Raw genomic sequence first — 18,963 nt, 5'->3', positions numbered from 1 at the left:
GTAAAGTAGAGCTACAGGTGTCTCTCTGTCTCTCTCCCTCTCTACCTCCCCCTCACCTCTCAATTTTTCTCTGTCTCTATCCACTAATAAATAAATAAATAAATATTTTTTAAAAGAAAGCATCTTAACAAAAGAACATAAAAATTTAGAGAAGTGTTTTTGTAGCAAAGTGTTTGCTTTGTAAGAAAGGAAAATAACATTCAGGTTGTAGGGCAGAGTACACTGGGAGGTCTTAGGGAAGGTGGAGGAGGTTAGTGAAGTTTATTATGTAGATTCGTTGGAGACCATGTTTGTATTGATAAAGAATTAATGGTTTCTGCCCTTCTGGATAAAGAGTAGAAGGAACCACCTTTACAAATTTATATCCTGTGTTTAAGCAGATAGGGATAGCTAAAAAGCTCTTGCAGTATCTACTTCTTCTTAGGTGCCTTTAGCTCAAAATAACCCTATGCCACATGTTCAAGAGACAACTCTGTAGACTAAAGAGGAAGAGCTACATTATTCAGCAACTTTATTTGGGGGAACACCCATAGTGTTAGAGCCTCATTACATTTAAATTGTACATTTAAACTGACAACTCAAATTAGTTGCTTTTAAATTATAAAATATTGAGAATATTTTCCTTAGTAGTAGTACCATTCAATGAGAAATTGTAATTCTTCAGACACTGGGATAGTATGAGAAAGAGGTTGAATTATGTTATTGATTTTTCTTAATCACCGAAGTACCACTTTTTTTTATTTGTAGAAATAGTGTAAATCTGGTTTGGAAAGTAGTTAAAGGATACAGAATGATTTACATTCACTCATGGTAGTTAACATTTGAAAATTATGCCAAATAATATAAAAAGTTTTGCTATTTGCATTTTCCTCTTGTACACTTATATGTAGATACCTCATACTGAGGAAAGTCAGTAACCTTTTTGTTTGTTTATTTTTTTGTTTTGTTATTGTCACCTGGGCTTCATTTCTTCAAGCTGGCTTGTTCAGATAGAAAAAAAGGAGAGAAAGGGTGAGAAAGGGAAAGACATGACAGGTGCTGAAGCTTACATCAGTGTAGCAGGAGCCAGGGTAAATCTGGGTTGCCCATAGACAATGTGGGTGTGTTCTCCAGGTGAGCTATTTTGCCACTTCTGAACAATCAATTTTTTAATCTTTATTTATTTTATGGGATAGAGATAGTCAGAAATTGAAAGGGAAACGGGAGGTAGAGGAGAGAGAAAGAGAGATAGCTGCAACCACTTGCAAAGCTTTCCTCCATAGTTAGGGACTGGGGGCTTGAACCCAAATCTTTGCACATTGTGTAACCACCACCACCCAGCCCTCTGAACAATCAATTTTTAAAAGAGTCATTCCTTTCCTTTAATTATCTAAATTACTCCAAAGAATGAGTTTTAATATTCAAGTGTCTTTTTTCATTGCCTTGCTTTTCTTCACCTTTTCATTATTAGATACAACCTTTCAGAAGTGTGTAAAGCAAATTTAAATAAGTAGTCTAAAGAATACCCAACACTGTGTCACCAAGAAAGATCATCATTCATTTTCATTGCAGAGAGATTCTTTCTAGGCTTATGAGCTATACTTTCTGTTATATAGCATGGTCTTTCCTGATCTTTATGTTAAAAAAAAATTCCAGTTTTTATCCAGCCAGCAAATTTGTAGTTAACTCTAATTAAAAATGTGTGTAATCCTATTGGTTTATTCTTTAATTAGCAAATTAAAATTTCTATTTATTATTAATCTTTAGCTTTACTAATGCTTTGTTTCAATAACTTTGAGTCTTATTCATTTGTCCCTTTGTATAAGCGTCATTATTTTGGATATACAGAATTTTACCCAGAGTTGTAGTAGAAGTCTTATTACTCACTAGGCTCTGTAAGTGATCCTGACAATTATAGTCCATGAGTAACTAGGCTCTTTGGTTTGTTTAACAGTAGCAGGGAGGTTTCAAAGAAGAGCTCAAGTTCTGACTGTGTCATTTACTAACTACATTGTCTTGTCCTACCTATCTAATCATTCTACTTCTTTACCTATAAATATAACAATATGTTTATCGATAATTATGACACACACATACACACACACACACACACACACACACACACACACACAGAGTATGTGCAGTAGGTATTCAAAACATTTTAAAAGATTTCTTTATTTTATGTTCTGATGGTTAAGAATAGTCAAGATATCTACAAGATACTTTTCTTCCCAGGTTCAACAAAGAGAAGAAAAAGGCTTCTTTTCCCTACCCTTAGGAAATTGAATCTCAAATAAATCTCATGATAAACCCATCATATTATAGGTACTGTGGGACTTTAGATGTGAGAGGCACTGATCACTGTCTGCTGATTTTGTATATCTTACAACTCATTATGATACCGTTCACAATGCTATTGTGAAAAGTTGTGTCCCCATTTTTTTATTGGATTAGAAATATTGAGGATATAGATTTTTCTTCCAAATCATTTTTTTTTTCAGCGTGGGTGGGGATAATGATCTCCAAGACAGTTGTTTTAACAAGTACAGTTCTTAGCTCTCAATGTTAGGTGTCTATGTAACACTCCCACCTCCTAATTCAGTCTTCCTCCACTAGTGTGCACTCATAGATGCAACTTAAGAAACAAAAACAAACAACAACAACAAAACTAAGAGAGTAAAATTTAGAATGGCTGTGGTTTAGCAAAGCAAAGCTAGACTTTAAATGGGGGAAGGAAAGGAAACCCTGTGCAAACATTTTTTTTTTTAAGTTGCTGGGATTTGCCTTCTCTGGGCTAACTTTTACAGATAAAAGGAGACAGGTACACAGAGAGAAAAACACCTTATCACTGAAGCTTAGTATTGTGGGCTCCAGGACTTGAGTCCGGGTTGAACACATGGCAACATAGGTGCCCTCATAGGTGAGCTGCCTTGTTGGCCCCTATATATATATATATATATATATATATATATATATATATATATATATATATGTATGTATACATTTTTTGCCTTTGGGTAATTGAAGGAGCTTAGTCATAGATTGTGGTTGTCATAATATCTCTGCTTTAATGTTGAACATCTCTCAGAATTTAAAATATTTTTTCATAAGCTTTAAAAAGTACAGTTAGCTTCCCAATTTCACTTAGGATTTCCTGATTAATTAATCTGGAGTGAATTTCTCACCTTGGCACTGCTGAGATTTGGATCTGGATAACTGTTCTGCTGTACTATACTGTGTTGTATTTTGTATCTTTGTTGTATTTTAGTATCTTCCTTGGCCTCTACCACTAGATGCTAATAGCATTCCATCCTTAGTTTTGATAAACCAGAAAATCTCCAGACATTACCCAATAGTTCTTGTGGAACAAAAATCTCCTATTGCATGCTGGCCAGGCTTCCCTGGATTGAAGACCCCACCAATGTGTCCTGGAGCTCAGCTTCCCTAGAGACACACCCTACTAGGGAAAGAGAGAGGCAGACTGGGAGTATGGACCGACCAGTCAACGCCCATGTTCAGCGGGGAAGCAATTACAGAAGCCAGACCTTCTACCTTCTGCAACCCTCAATGACCCTGGGTCCATGCTCCCATAGGGATAGAGAATGGGAAAGCTATCAGGGGAGGGGGTGGGATATGGAGATTGGGTGGTGGGAATTGTGTGGAGTTGTACCCCTCCTACCCTATGGTTTTGGTAATTAATCCTTTCTTAAATAAATTTTTTTTTTAATTTAAAAAAAATCAAAAAAATCTCCTATTGCTACCCCACCCTCTATTTCTCATATGTTCTTCCTCTTTTCAAAAGCAATTAAGAGTTATGACCTTCCCTTTAAAAGAGGGTAGACTGGGATGGGATGGGGTAGAAAATATGGATGTGAATTGCACAGAACAATAAGACAAAATTATCTATAGGACATTACTTTAGTAGTATGTTCATTCTGTAAGGTCACAATGTAACATATAGAGGGAGATTTCTTAATGGGAATTATGTCCAAAAATATTTGAAAGCTAATTTGCTTATATTATAATATTTTGGTCACGTAATTCTAGCACTTCCTGCCTTATAATCTCTACGTAGTGCTGAATTCTCTAAATGAAGCTCAATGGCTAACTGATTTATGATCAGCACTATACCTTTTCTTTTGGGTGTACTTTAAATTGATATTATAATGCAAAATATGTTAACTTAATTACATAGTTATATTGTCAACCACTTGACCATCCTCACAAAAGATATCCAGTTTGATCCATGTTTAATCACTAAGTTCACTTGCAGAGAAGATCAGTTAGCCCTGTCTTCTGAGTCCTAACCTGACTGATTTTGCTTGGTTGCTGCAGGTCTCTTGTTTCTCTGTGAGTAGCAATCATGAGAGACTGGGCTCCTATATGCAAGAATACATGGGTATGGCAGTCTTCTAAGGTATATTGGATGAAATATGGGATTTGTTTCTAGACTCTTGAAAGCAGCAAAGTACACTGCTCCCTTTACTTACTTTTGGGACAGTAGATGGAGATACGATTTTTGGAAAATTTGGAGGATCCACCCAATACTGGAAAAAGTAAAAATAGATTATAAATAATAATAATCACAACAACAACACTGATAATGCCAAAGGAGTGCAATTAAAAGACAAAGGGAAACTGACTATGCACACTGTTATATCCTTTTATTTCAAGTGGTATGTTGTATGTTAGCTCACCTTAGTTTTGTTTTGGGGCCTTAAGACTTGGTCTAAACACATCTTTAAAATTTATTGTTTTGGGACATGATAGTGCATTAGAAGCAAATATTCCAAACATAGTTGCTTCAAACAGTACATATTTTTTATACCTCAATTTCTGTTGTTCAGGAATCTCAGCATGACTTAACAAGGTAGCTAGGTTCAAAATTTTGGTTATGGACCAGGCAGTGGCATGCACAATAGAGCAAACATGTCACCATGCTTGAGGAACCCAGGTACAGTGGAGAAGTACTGTAGGTGTCTGTATGCCCCACCTTTTCAATTTTTTCTGTCTCTATCAAAAAAGAAAGGAAAATGAAAAAGGACTACCAGGGAGGTTGATTCACCATGCAGGCACCAAGCGCTAGTGTTAAGCTAAAGATTGTGACCAGCAAGTTACAATCACGGTGTTGACTGGATTGTTTCTTTATTTCAGGAATTGACTGGGAAATTTTCTTACTCTAAGTTTAATAAAATTGTTGAGATGTGACTATTGGATGTGACTCAAATCTCCTAATCTATGGCTATATGTTTTTTTAATTACTTTTTATTTTTATTTATTTTTTAATTTTATTTACTTATTATAGTATAGAAACAAGGAGAAATTGAAAGGAAGGGGAGAGATCAAAAGGGAGAAAGATGCCTGCATCCCTGCTTCACTACTTGTTAAGCTTTCTTTCTGCAGGTGGGCACCAGGAGTTTGAATGTCAGTCCTTGCACCCTGTCATGTGTCAGGGTGCAAGTTATATATAAAGTGATATATATAAAATATATATATCACAACTTGCTCAGCCACTCATCTGTTGTTGGACAGCTAGGTTGCTTCCAGGTTTTGACTATTGTTCATAGCAGCACAATTTGTAATGGTTCAAAACTCTACAAGAATGGCGTTAAAATATCTTCAATCTTTGATATTAATAAATGTCAGTGGCCTGAATTCACCTATTAAAAGACACAGAGTAGGAAGATGGATGGTTATATTTGGTTCCTTAGGATATATCCCCAGGAGAGTAATTTCAGGGTCATAAGGAAAGTCCACTTCTAGCCTTGAGAGTTCTCCAGACTGCTCTCCACAGGAGTTAGACCAATTTATATTCCATTAGCAGTGTAAGAGGGTTCCTTTGGCTCCACAACCTCTCCAGCATTTGTTGTTACTACTTTTCTGATGTATGACATTCTAACAGGAATGAAGTGGTATTTCATTGTTGTCTTTATTTGCATTTCTCTGACAATCAATGACAGAGCATTTTTTTAATATGCTAGTTGGCCTTTTGGATCTCTTTATTTTTTATTATCTTTACTTACTTATTGGATAGAGACAGAAATCAAGAGGGAAGGGAGAGATAAACATGGGGGGGAAAGATACCTGTAGCTGTGCCTCAGCACTTGCAAAGCTGTCCTGTGGATCAGGGGTTTAAACTCTGGTACTTGCTCATTGTAACTTGTGTGATCAACCAAGTGCACTACCACCCAGCCCCTCAAAACCAGGAAATTAGCATTAGAAAAACACGTTTATATAGTTCTGTGCCATCTTCTAGCATATACAAACTCATGCAATCAATTGAATTACTTTCTTTTTTAAAAAATATTTATTTATTTATTCCCTTTTGTTGCCCTTGTTGTTTTATTGTTGTAGTTATTATTGATATCGTTGTTGCTGGATAGGACAGAGAGAAATGGAGAGAGGAGGGGGAGACAGAAGGGGAGAGAAAGATAGGCACATGCAGACCTGTTTCACCGCCTGTGAAGCGACTCCCCTACAGGTGGGGATCTGGGAGCTCAAACGGGGATCCTTAAGCCGGTCCTTGTGCTTTGCGCCACCTGCGCTTAACCTGCTGTGCTACTGCCTGACTCCCTGAAATTACTTTCTAATCACAAAGATTTTGCTGTATCTCACCTCTTTATAATAATACTTTCCTGCCCCCACACCATTCCTAAAATCCACTAACCATACTGCAGTATGTGACAATTTGAAATTTCAAATTGGTTTAATGTGTTTGAAGTTGATCTGTGTTATATGTTTCAATAGATTTTTTTTTTCTCTTTTTATTACTGAATGATAATTCATGGTTTCAGTATACCATAGATTAGCCATGTACCCATTGAGGTACATTTTGGTTGTTTTCCATTTTTTAGATGTTTCAAATGACAATACTTTTTGAGGTGAAATTTCTCATTAAATCATTCAGTCTTTTACCACTAAATATTATCTTAGCTTTAGACTTTTGACTGATGTACTTTACTTACTAAGCAAATTCTCAATTTCTTGTTTTCTGAGAATTTATTTTATCATGAATGTTTTTCTGCATCAACAAATAAATCATGTGATTCCTTCCCATTTTAAAAAGATTTATTTACTTTAAGAGGGAGAAAGAAAGAAAATAAATTATCACAGTGTTGCTCTGGTATTTCTGATGTCTGGAATCAAACCAGGAGCCTTCCACATGCTAGCCCTGCATTCTACTATCTGTAGTCTCTCTTTCACTCTGTCTCTCTCTCTCTCTGTCTCTCTCATTCTCTCTTTTAGTAGTCTATGAATATGAGAGTTTATGAAGGCTTTCAGTATCTGGTTAGCCTAGCAATTCAGCAATAAAACCCAACTTTTCAGGTTGTATAATTATTTATATTACTACTGTATATTTGCTAATTCTTTGTTACATTCTATGTCTGTGTTCACAACAACTATAGGTTTGTATTTTTGTCATTTCTCTAATTTCTCTTTTTCATTTTTTAAATTATCTTTACATGTTTATTTAAACATTTTGATTCATCTGTAGTATTTCTGAGTGCATTTCTTTCCAGAAATTGTTTTTATTGGTCCCTCTAGATAGTATATTACTTGATACATTGTATTAGTGTTGATTAGTTTATTTGATATAAGGTATAGAAACTTTATGTCCTTTACATTCTTTCATCATCGTTCACTGTTTATAGTTATCTTGACTATTTCTTTATATATAAGTTGAAAAGCACATCAGAAGATGTATACTTTTTATTTCAAACATTAAACATAATTTCATGAGGTAGGCTACCTGAGTGTGTCCACTTTACTCTGCTCCTTCTGATACTACATGAGTGCTGGGGCTCACGTGAGGTGGCTCCAACCGGGGGGGGGGGTTTGGGGGGTGTAAGCCTCTGATCCTCCCTCATCCTCTCTAGTGGCTGCGTGAATTAGAAAGAGGCATCGGGAGATATTCTGGTACGAACATCCGTTTATTTGAAGATGGGTACAGGATTTTATACTGAGTTAAACAAAGAACATTTTTCACATATATCAGAAATTACAGGTTTCTTAAAGGTCAGCTTGCCTCCATCGTAGGGGGTTGGTATGACAAGAATTGATAAGAAACATAAACATCAAGACAATTAGTTTCTGTGATGCAGGCAAGTTAATTATCCAAAGGCATTTGAGAGAAGTATAGGGGTTAAACCAGTAAGGTGAGGTAGAGAAGAAGAAAAACAAAACTTGATGTAAATCACAGATATCAAAGGACACAAGGAAATAGAATATGGGGTCTTATTGCCTGGTACTGGCAGGGGTGTATGATAGAGTGTGTTCTCCTATATGATCAAAAGGTGAAGTTATAGTGGATGTGTGAACTTTGAGTGAGCCCTCAAGCAGGCAGCCATTTGCCCTGCTAGCAGGGGGAACTAAGTGTGAGAGTTTTGTAGGCTTTTTGTGAGCTTGAGAGACTAACAAGGAGAAACTGAGCCTGGGAGACTTTTCCTCTTGGCTCATCTCTATAAGGAGAGAGGCTAACAAGTGGGGGTGTCTTTCCAGACCTCCATCCAAAGATGGGAGAGCTCCCTAAGCTCTACCAAGCTGTCACATAGTCCCACACATGGGAACATTGTGGCACTGGGAAAAGGTGCATGGCTAGTGGAGCAGTGTTGTGATATCTACATGCCCTGTCACTGAGGGAAAGAAAGAAAAAGAGAGAGGGAGAGAGAGAAAGGAAGAGAGGGATGAGGAAAGAACGAGAGAAAGAGGGGGGAGAGAGAGAGAGAGTGAGAGAGAGAGAGAGAAGAAAGAAAGGAGAAGAAGGAAGAGAAAGAGAAAACTCAAAAGGAAATTCCTATTCAGTATTTCCAGGTTTCTTCCTTTTGGTTTCTAGGACTTCCCCTAGTTATCCTTTTGTGTAGGTCTGCTAATAAAAAACTCTCTTAATATTCTTTTGACTGAGAATGTCTTTATTTCTCATCCATTCCTGCAAGATAATTTCACCATGTTTAGAATTTGGGTTTAAGTTTACTTTTTGTTTCATCATTTAAGAGATATTTTGCCACTTCATTCTGGTCTCCTAGGTTTTTTTGGTGAGAAATCAACTGTCTGTCAAATATATATATGTTATTCCTTGTTACATAAGACATTCATTTCTCCTCTTCCTTTTTTTTTCTTGCCTTTATTTATTTGTTTTTATTATAAGTTTAATGGTTTATAGTAAAGTTGTTAGCTCATGGATACAATTTTTCATCTCACCAAGATAGATGTATGTAAAGCACTCTCATTCCCAAACAAGTTCTGTCTTTATGTGCCAAAACCTGAAAGCCCTCCTTCTCTTCCCAACCCCCAGGCTGTCCACCTTCCCCAGAGTCCTTTACTTTGGTGCAATACAGCACCAACAAATTTTACTTTGTGTTTCCCCTTTTTGTTGTTATTTCTTAAGTTTTTCTCATGAATGAGATCATCTCAAGTTTATCTATTTCTAGCTTATCTCACTTTCTTCTTGCTTTCAAGATAATTTCTCTTTAGTTTTTAGTTTAATTATAAAGTGTCTTGGTAAATAGTTTTTGTGTTTTTCTTGTTTAGTAGTTTATATAGTTTCTTGAATCAGTAGACTGCAGACTTTGCGGATTTGGGTCATTTCTAGTCATTATTACTTCAAATACCTTTTTAGTGTCATCTTCATTTTCCTCTTTCTGAGACTACAAAGATAGGAACCTCAGATCTTTTGTTACGTTCAATTAAGACTCTGAGGCTTTGCTAATTTTACTTCCTTGGACTTTTTACTCCTTTCTCTTTTTTGGGGTGGGGTGGGTAATTTCTGTTGTTTTATCTTGAATTCCCTGAGTTATTCTTCTATCTTTCATTTTTAGTCCATCCAGTTGCTTTTTAAGTTTATTTTACTTTTCAGTTCCAAAATTACCCCATGGTTCATTTTTTGCCTCTTTTCTTGCTTGTTCTAGATACAGAAACTTCAACAATACCTTTTGGTGCTGCTGCTAATGGAAACATTTCATTACATTTCTACTCTTTGAAGCTACACAATATTAGAATATATAGTGATAAGCATAACTATTTTTTTGTTTTTACTTTTTTAAAAATTAAAAGGGGTGATAGAGAGGGAGAGAGTCAGACCTGCTCCACCACTCTCAAAACTTTCCCCCTGCAGGTGGGGACCAGGGGCTTGGACCCAGGTCATTGCACACTGTATCCTGTGTGCTCAACCAGGTGTGCCACCACCCAGTCTCTAAGCATGACTATTTTAACGCTAGTAGCCCTCATAATTTAACCTTATCTAATAGAACTTCTATTGATGACTTTATTTAATTATTATACCAACACTAATTTTATTTATTAAGTAAACTTTGAGTGCCTATCATATGACAGTTATTTGTCAATTAGATGTTTTAATTTTAGATTCAAATAGCTATACAGCATATATCCTTATATATTAGAGGAAAAAGTACATTCATTCAATTTTATTAGGTTACAGATTTAAAGAGAGAAGAGGTGACTTCTCATACTTACATATGAATCTACCTAAAATTCTTATTTACAGTATCCATACTATCTACTGTGATTTAAAGATATAACAGTGTTCTGTTGTGGAACAATAATGCATTTTTAAAAAATATATAGATACTTGTAGTTTTTTGATAGCCATAGAATTGTAAGTATCTGTGACAGGAAAAAGACTGTGAAGCAATGCTCTAGTGTATAAGTTGAAAGAATGGACTTTTGGCAGGCCAGGCTGTGGCACACCTGGTTAAGTGCAGATATTACAGTGCACTAGGACCTGAGTTCAAGTCCCTGGCCCCCACCTATAGGGGGAAGCTTCATGAGTGGTAAAGCAAGGCTGCAGGTGTCTCTCTCCTTCTATACCTCCCCCCTCAATTTCTCTTTGTCCCTATACTTAATAAATAAATAAACATATCAAAAAATAAGAATGGAATTTTCCCCACACTGAATTTCTCCCTACAAATTGAATTGTGTGTGTGTGTTAGTACAACTCAATTACTCTTCAGAATCAAACTTTGCAAAAGAATTGGCTCCAGTGGTTTCTCAAATACTAGTGAAATCATAATTAACTTGTTAGACATTTTTCAAAAACACATGGATATATCCCTTCTACAAAATTCTGATTAAGTTTAGAATATGCTGATGAATGTGTATTCTAACAGTTGTCAGGTAGTATCGATTGTGCTATTTGGGGGATTTCATTTTGTGAACCATTCATTTACACATAATTTTTTTTTCATTTTCTTGTCTCAAATAGACTCTTCACTTAATTCAATCTCATTTTTAAATTTCACCATTCTTTCTAAAATGCTTTTCTAACATTATTCTCATTTGTGTTGGTAAGTCAGATGTTTATTTTCAGTTCTTCATGCTACTTGATGTGTAGAAACTCCTTTGGTTGGAAGACCTCAAACTTACTCCTCTATTTTCTTGACTTGATACTCTTTCTCAGTTGAAGTTTTTATTTCCCTCAAAGTAAACTCCAAATGTTAGAATTCATTCCAGGTCCTCTTCATATCTTAGTTCACCCTATATTCTTCAATGACCTATTAACTTCTGTCCATTTGCTGGTAAATCCTAATTTATATCTCTACATAAGACATTCTTTAAAACTGCATGGCTAACTGGGGAGATAGCATAATGGTTATAACAAATAGACTTTCATGCTTGAGGCACCAAATATCCTGAGTTCATTCCATGGTGTCACCATAAACCATAGCGGAGCAGTGATCTGTTAAAAAGGAGAAAAAAAAAAGATGATGGTCTTTCTAAGCTGCATCACAACTTGACCAATTATTTTTTCTCATGCTCACTTAAAGATATTTCAAATAATATATCACTATCTTTAGTAAAGTCTTAAGATGCACTTTATTTTTTATGTTTTATTAGTGATTTAATATTGACTTACAGGACTGTAAGGTAATAGGGGTATAATTCCATACAGTTCCCACCACCAGAGTTCCATGTCCCATCCCCTCCACTGGAAGCTTCACTAATCTTTATCCTTCTGGGAGTATGGACCAAAATTCTTTTGGGGGTGCAGAAGGTGGGAGTTCTGACTTCTGAAATTGCTTCTCCACTGGACATGGATGTTGATAGGTCCATTCATATCCCCAGCTTGTTTATATATTTCCCTAGTGGGCTCTGGAGAGGTGAGGTTCCAAAACACATTGGTGAGATCATCTGCCCAAGGAAGTCAGGATGGAATCATAGTAGCATCTGCAACTAGTTGGCTGACATGCAGTAAGATGGAAAACAGGACAAAATGTTTAATAAATAGGAGCCATAAAGTAGTAATAGAGCTTGGGCTGTGTTGTTATTTAACTTAAAAAGTGACTAGAGTTGGGGCTGCCTGCGGTGCATAAAAGGATTCACAGTGGGAGCTGGGAACTGGTTTAAACAATACAAGGTTTATTAGGGTGAAATAGGTAAAAAGCAAAATAAGCACTTATCATCAAGGATTAAGCGTATGCTAGGTCTATAAAGTCTGAATATAGTTATCAAAAGTTTAGTCCCATAAGATAAACAATTATAAGCTCTGGTAAAGGTTGCTCATGGCTGTAGAGGGGTCTAAAAGTTTACTGACCAGGAGAAGAAGCAGCAGCCAGAAAAAAGAGAGCGAGTTCCGGCTTACTGTACTTTTACACCAGCACAGCCTGGATCGCCCACAGTCCCCCATGCGCCTGTGCAGACCATTGATACTGTTGCCAAGGCTGATGTCAGCACTGTGTTGGGGCTTCCATCCATGGTCACCCGCATATTGCGTCACCACAAGACTGGGCGGTGGTGCACTTGGTTGAGCGCACCTGCTACAGTGTGCAAGGACCTGAATTCAAGTCCGTGGTCCCCACCTGCAGGGGGAAAGCTTCACAAGTAGTAAAGCAGGGCTGCAGGTGTCTCTCTCTCTCTCCCTATGTATTCCCCCCTTTCCTTTTGATTTTTGGCTGTCTCTATCCAATAAATAAAGACTTAAAAATTTTTTTTTAAGTAGTAATAGAGCAGTTGAAGTGGGGACCTTAGGGGTAGAAGGAAGCTCGGAAACCTATTTTAGGAATATTCCTGGGAGCCTATAGCTTAGTAATCTTTGCTTAAGCTTGATATCTAACATGGGGGTGGACTAGAAATATTGTCTGGGAAGATGGTGTTGAGAGTTGAGAATATGATTAGGGGGCAGAATTTGGACAGAAAGTTGCTCAAAAACTTGAAGAAGATATATAAATGCAATTAACTGTTTTCCACAGTGGTCTAACCCGGGCTCATATCTATTCATATTTAGCACAGGAGCCTGTGTAGCCTCAGTCCCTATCAGTCTGAGCTCACCTTTCATGGTCACAGCTGAGAACATTGATGCACTCATTTCAGGACCAGTCTTCCTCCAGTGGCGGAGTAGGATGACCCATCCTCCTTTTGGAGAGTGAGGCAGTCCTGCTATTGTTAGTTTATAGTGAGGTGTATAGTCCTGAAGAAGATGCATTTTGTTTTTATCATTTTAACATTGATGACTCTTAAAGTAAATGATGTCTTAAACTGTATGAAATTGAGTAATTTCCTCCCATAGTTTCCATATTTAAAAAAAAGTCTCATTCAGTCTTTGTCATCCCATACATATTTCTTAAATTTAACCCCAGAAATCTGGAAGTTATTGTTGATTTATTTCTACTTTCAAAACATTTCTCAGTTTCTTCTTCTCATATGTTAATTTCTATCACTTTTGGTTAAGCCATAGTCCTCTGTTGTATGAATTATTACAGTTTTTAACCTCTCATTTTTTTCTAGCTCAATTTCTCTATCTTTTGAAAATATAAACCTATTCCTATTGCCATTGTGCTTAAAATTCTTCAATAAATGAGCTTCATAGTTAATATAAAAGTCCTCTCCAGGTTAGTCTTATCTAGCCAGCCTCTAGTGTTAGCCTCTTTTTAAACATTTATTTTTTAAGACATGTGTATTTATTTTTCCTTCCCTTCCCTTCCCTTCCCTCTCCCTCTCCCTCTCCCTCTCCCTCTCCCTCTCCCTCTCCCTCTCCCTCTCCCTCTCCCTCTCTCTCTCTCTCTCTCTCTCTCTCTTCTTTCTTTCTTTCTTGTTCCAATGCTTTGCTCAGCTCTGGTTTATGGTGGTGCCAAGGATTAAACCACGGACATTTAGCATCTCAAGCTTGAAAGAATTTTTTACATAACCATTATATTTACCAGATATAATATTTATATTATATCCTAATATAATAGGATATAATATAATATCTAATATTTATTAGTCCTAATATTTATTTTTATTTTATTCATTTTACCAGAGCACTGACTTATGGTGGTAATGGGGATTAAACCTGGGCCCTTTAATACCTCAGGCATGAAAGTCTCTTTGCATAACAATTATGCTATTTCCCCAGCCCATTACTCTATTCTCTACTCTTTGATTCAGACACACTGGTCTTTCATCTCTTCTTTTATTATACCATATACCACTTCTTGAATGCTTTTTCCTTCACTTGCTATCTAATTATCTCCTTGCCTGCCATTCAGATCACAACTTCCAGTTATCTATTTTCAATATCACTTCTTTAGCGATATTTTCTGATCCCCATCTATAAATTAGATTTTATTTTTTCTCATAGTATTTTGTACTCTCCTTTAGGATAGCAGTGGTTTATTTACTTTGTATTTCTTCACTCCTTTGTGTGTCTTACTGTTTTACCCCTTGAATTACAGATTAGCATGATGCATAACAGTTGGAAAGTGGTTAGTAACTATTTTTGAATTAATGAGGATAATATTTGAGTTTAGAAAAATATATGTAGGGGGTTGGCATTGGCACAGTGGGTTAAGCGCGCATGGTGCGAAGCAGAAAGGCCAGAGTAAAAATCCTGGTTTGATCCCCCATCTCCCCACCTGCAGGGGGTCACTTCACAAGCAGTGAAGCAGGTCTGCAGGTGTCTATCTTTCTTTCCCCTCTCTGTCTTCCCCTCCTCTCTAGATTACTAGATTATTCTCTGTCCTATCCAACAACAGCGATATTAAAGAAGAAAAAAATTAAATAAAAAAAAGAAAAATATATGTAGACACATAAACTAGGGAAATTCTCTTTCAAGTGCAAGAGAAAGAAGGTAATCATTCAGGAAATGAGTATTTGTTAGTTGCCAATTATACAAGTTGTTTAAAGATTATTCTAACAGAAAAATTACTTTTTATGAGAGTACAATTTCTGAAAAATACTGAAAAATTAAGGTAGCAATAAGTAATGACATCTGAGTAAAGCTTATTTTACTTTTAGCAATATATAAGACATTTATCATTTTCATGCAAATTACTCTTGTCTAACAAGTTGTTTTATTTTTAACTACACAAAGAATACCATATGGGGCCAGGCAGTGATACATTGAGTTAAGTGCACATAGTGACATGTTTTTTTCTTTATTGGAGCATTAGTGGTTTACAGTCGACAGTAAAATACAGTAGTTTGTACATATATAATATTTCTTAGTTTTCCACATAACGATTCAGTCCCCACTAGAGTGACCCCAGTTTGAGCCCTTGATCCCCACCTGCAAAGGGAATGTTTCAACAAGTGGTGAGGCTGGTCAGCAGGTGTCTAACTATCTCTCCCTCTCTATCTTCTTCTTCCCTCTCAGTTTCTCTCTGTCCTGTCAAATAAAATAGGGACAAGAAGGGGAAAAATAGCCATTGAGATTGGTGGATCTGTCGTGTAGGCACTGAGCCCCACACTACATTATAGGATTACTACTAGGCTTTTTTTGTCACAGTGGTTATTGGAAAATCACTGAAGAATAAACTCATGTCCACAGACCAGCATGAAAAATGTAGCAGGAGTAATAGACTTTGCTAATAGCCTTTTTTCTTTTCAGGATATATGCCTCTTTTTGTTTCTATTTTTGTTTATTAGCCCTTTTTCATCTTTTAGGTCATTGTTCTATATAGCGTCTGTCTAGAGTACACAAACTGTATTCTGCATTCTATGATTTGTACTCATTTGGAATCTTGGTTTTCCCTTGGTAAATCTAGTGAGTGCTCCAGCCAAGCTTCTTGAAACCAGACTACCTACCACACAGTTTAAAATGTGTATAATGTCTTTGTCTGTCATTTCTTTCGCCGTCTCCTTTACTGCACTCTTTTGTCTGTCTGACTCTAACAGGAGACATGGATTACAACTGGTTGGACCATACGTCTTGGCATAGCAGTGAGGCATCCCCTATGTCTTTGGTGAGACATGTGGAGCCTTACTATTTAATTTCCGTTATCATTTCACATTTCCTTTTTTTATTTACACCTTTGCATGTTTTCTTTTTCTTTCTTTTTTTTTTTTTGTATCTTTTTTTTTTTTTTTTTAAATCCCACACTTGTAGGGGACAGTCAAAAGGGAAAAAGAAAAACTAGTGAGCAGGCAGTTTTGTCGGACTCTAACACCAGGTCTGAGAGACAAAAGAAAATGATGTACTTTGGTGGCCACTCTCTGGAAGACGATTTGGAATGGTCTGAGCCTCAGATTAAGGACTCTGGGGTAGATACCTGTAGTAGCACAACCCTTAACGAGGAGCATAGCCATAGTGATAAGGTACTGGGATTGTGGAGCCTGCCTTTTAACCTGCTCATTTGGTCTTCGTTTGCTCTCTGTCACTCATTAAAATAAAACATAATAAAAGGACAGGGCATTTTAAGAGTCACTGTAGCATTTCTTAAGGTGCAGAAAAGAAAAACAAAACCAAAACAAATTAAAACACTTCTTGCTTGCTTTGCTGTTTTTGTTGTTTGACAGCATACCAAAAAAAAAAAAAAATGGAAAAAATTAGGAACAAAGGAATGTTTTGTTAATGGTCGCATGAGAGAACCTTGTAATGTTACTCTAAATCATAAATACAAAGATTTTTTTTTTTTTGGATTGGCTTATTTGATTGCTTGCCTATATTTTCCTTGGGATGAAAATTAATTTGTTAATAGTTTGAATCCCAGGCAAAAGGGAGATAATTGGGTCTATTTGCACAGATAAAGTTGTTTTTCTTTTTTCCCTTTCACTGTCATTTTGCTCTTTTGTTTTATTGTCACAGCATCTTAATGTAGTGCTAATTTGTATTAGAACCATTGCCATCTGCTTCTGTATTTATTAGTTTTGCTTTTAGGATAGTAAGATTTTTTGAAATCTTTTTACTGTAATAGATGTGGTTGACTTGAACTTGTCTTTTGCCTGCTTAATTTTGCATGAAGACATGCATGCTGCTTTTAGATAACTGTGAAACTGTGATTACACAAATCATTTTACTTTGTTATTTGACATATTATTCACAATGGAGTGGTGTCATCATTTATAAAGGACTTGATTTTGCTCTGATAAAGAGATATTTGTAAGGCTAGTTAATAATGGATGGTATTGAATTATCTAAAATAATAATAATAATTTACTAAATAGGTTAAAGGCCTGAAAGAACCAATGAACCTCCAAAGAGCAAGAAATGTAATCTATCTTCACCTTGGAATTGGGCTTGTTTCTCTCAAGCAGACCAACTGGAAAGCTATTTGGGATTATATAATTTTTTTGGTAATTTGAGACTTATTTCATCAAAGCCCTCACCATGGATTTGACTCATGTTTTAATAAAATTTGATATTTTAACTTGTAATGTAATACAATCTTTGAATATCTGACTGAACTATTTGAATATTAAATCCTTATTTTTAAAATAAGCTGCATAAAATTTCAGTCGTTTACTTGCAGTTTTAGTCATCAATATGTACATAAATTATAATTTGCTTATATTTTCAAGACTTCTCATATTTTATGGAACTCCTGTATTGTGTCAGATCGCTATCAGAATTGAATGTTTTTGGATTTTAACAAATTGGGATTATGAAACTGAAAGTATAAACATATTGTGGAAAGCCCTTTTGCTCAATGATTAGAATGCAAACTGGTTTGTGTAATCATACATCTTTGGAAATCTGAAGTTTATAGAGTGATTGTGCAGTAAAGGATAATTTATCATAAAAGGACATTAATTTCTTTTCTTTGTTGATACAATATGTCAGCATCCTGTGACATGGCAACCATCTAAAGATGGAGATTGTTTAATTGGTCGTATTTTATTAAACAAACGCTTAAAAGATGGAAGTGTACCTCGAGATTCAGGAGCAATGCTTGGGTTAAAGGTATGTAATGGGATTTGAAAAATTCATATATGTTACATGAAATTCTTACTATATTCCTTTACAGATTTATCAGGAAGAAAACCAAGATATAGTTGCTCTGTTTATTTGCATGAACTTAGTTATTTTCCCAGTTATTAAGAATTCTAGAATGTTTACACTCATTATTCAAAAAGTTTTTATTTTCTAAGTAATTAAGAAGTGTCATTTCTTACCAATATTTAAATGTATATTTTTAAAATACACAAACTGAATAGTATAAACTTGAACACTAAATATATTACCCTTTTTTTTTTTTCACCTATATAGTTTGTCCAGCCTCTGTGCTTTAGTCTATTAAAATGATAGCTTGGATCACCAAGATAGGTCACCTAGCAGAGTGCACTCTATCAAGCAAGTGACCCAGGTTGATTCTGACCTATAGTACACTGGGGAAAGCCTTAGTGCTGGGGGGGTCTTTACCTCTTTCCCTCTTTTCCTCTATCTCTATCTGAAAAACTCAACCCTGAGTTATGAATCCCAGGTCACAACAATAAAAATGATAGTTTTAGGTAAGACTAGTATATGAACTTGATTAATATAATATATGCATTATAACTGTACTACATAATTCATATATAAAATTGTACTTTGTAATATGTCATACACTACAGTATATATATATATATATATATATATATAGAAATAATATTTCAGCGATCTTCATTATGCACATTATCACTTGCCTAAAATGACTAGTAAAAATTTGGTAGGGTAGGGGGCCAGGCAGTAGTGCTCCTGGTTAAACCTACATAGTCCTATGTGCAAGGAACTGCACAAGGACCTAGGTTCGTGCACCCACTCCCTGCCTACAGCTTTGCAAGTGGTGAAGCAGA

The 18,963-nt window shown here is 35.8% G+C and overlaps 1 protein-coding gene across 39 annotated transcripts in view; it reads left to right on the top strand.

Moving 5' to 3' along the window:
• RIMS2 (regulating synaptic membrane exocytosis 2) overlaps nucleotides 1-18,963 on the top strand; it is a 570,974-nt gene that overhangs the window by 292,124 nt on the left and 259,887 nt on the right. For 20 of the 39 annotated variants that reach the window (XM_060196191.1, XM_060196182.1, XM_060196156.1 and 17 more), the window contains 2 exons: nucleotides 16,087-16,154; nucleotides 17,972-18,091. In XM_060196191.1, the coding sequence (XP_060052174.1) occupies nucleotides 16,087-16,154; nucleotides 17,972-18,091 (188 nt within the window). Of the gene's footprint in view, nucleotides 1-16,086; nucleotides 16,155-16,297; nucleotides 16,507-17,971; nucleotides 18,092-18,963 lie in introns of all 39 variants that reach the window. The other 19 variants (XM_060196148.1, XM_060196165.1, XM_060196141.1 and 16 more) reach the window with 1 other exon arrangement.

Source organism: Erinaceus europaeus, chromosome 1 (genome assembly GCF_950295315.1).
Source record: "Erinaceus europaeus chromosome 1, mEriEur2.1, whole genome shotgun sequence".
Lineage (NCBI taxonomy): Eukaryota > Metazoa > Chordata > Mammalia > Eulipotyphla > Erinaceidae > Erinaceus > Erinaceus europaeus.
The sequence above is the reverse complement of the archived record's forward strand: the minus strand, read 5'-3'. Positions and strand labels throughout refer to the sequence as shown.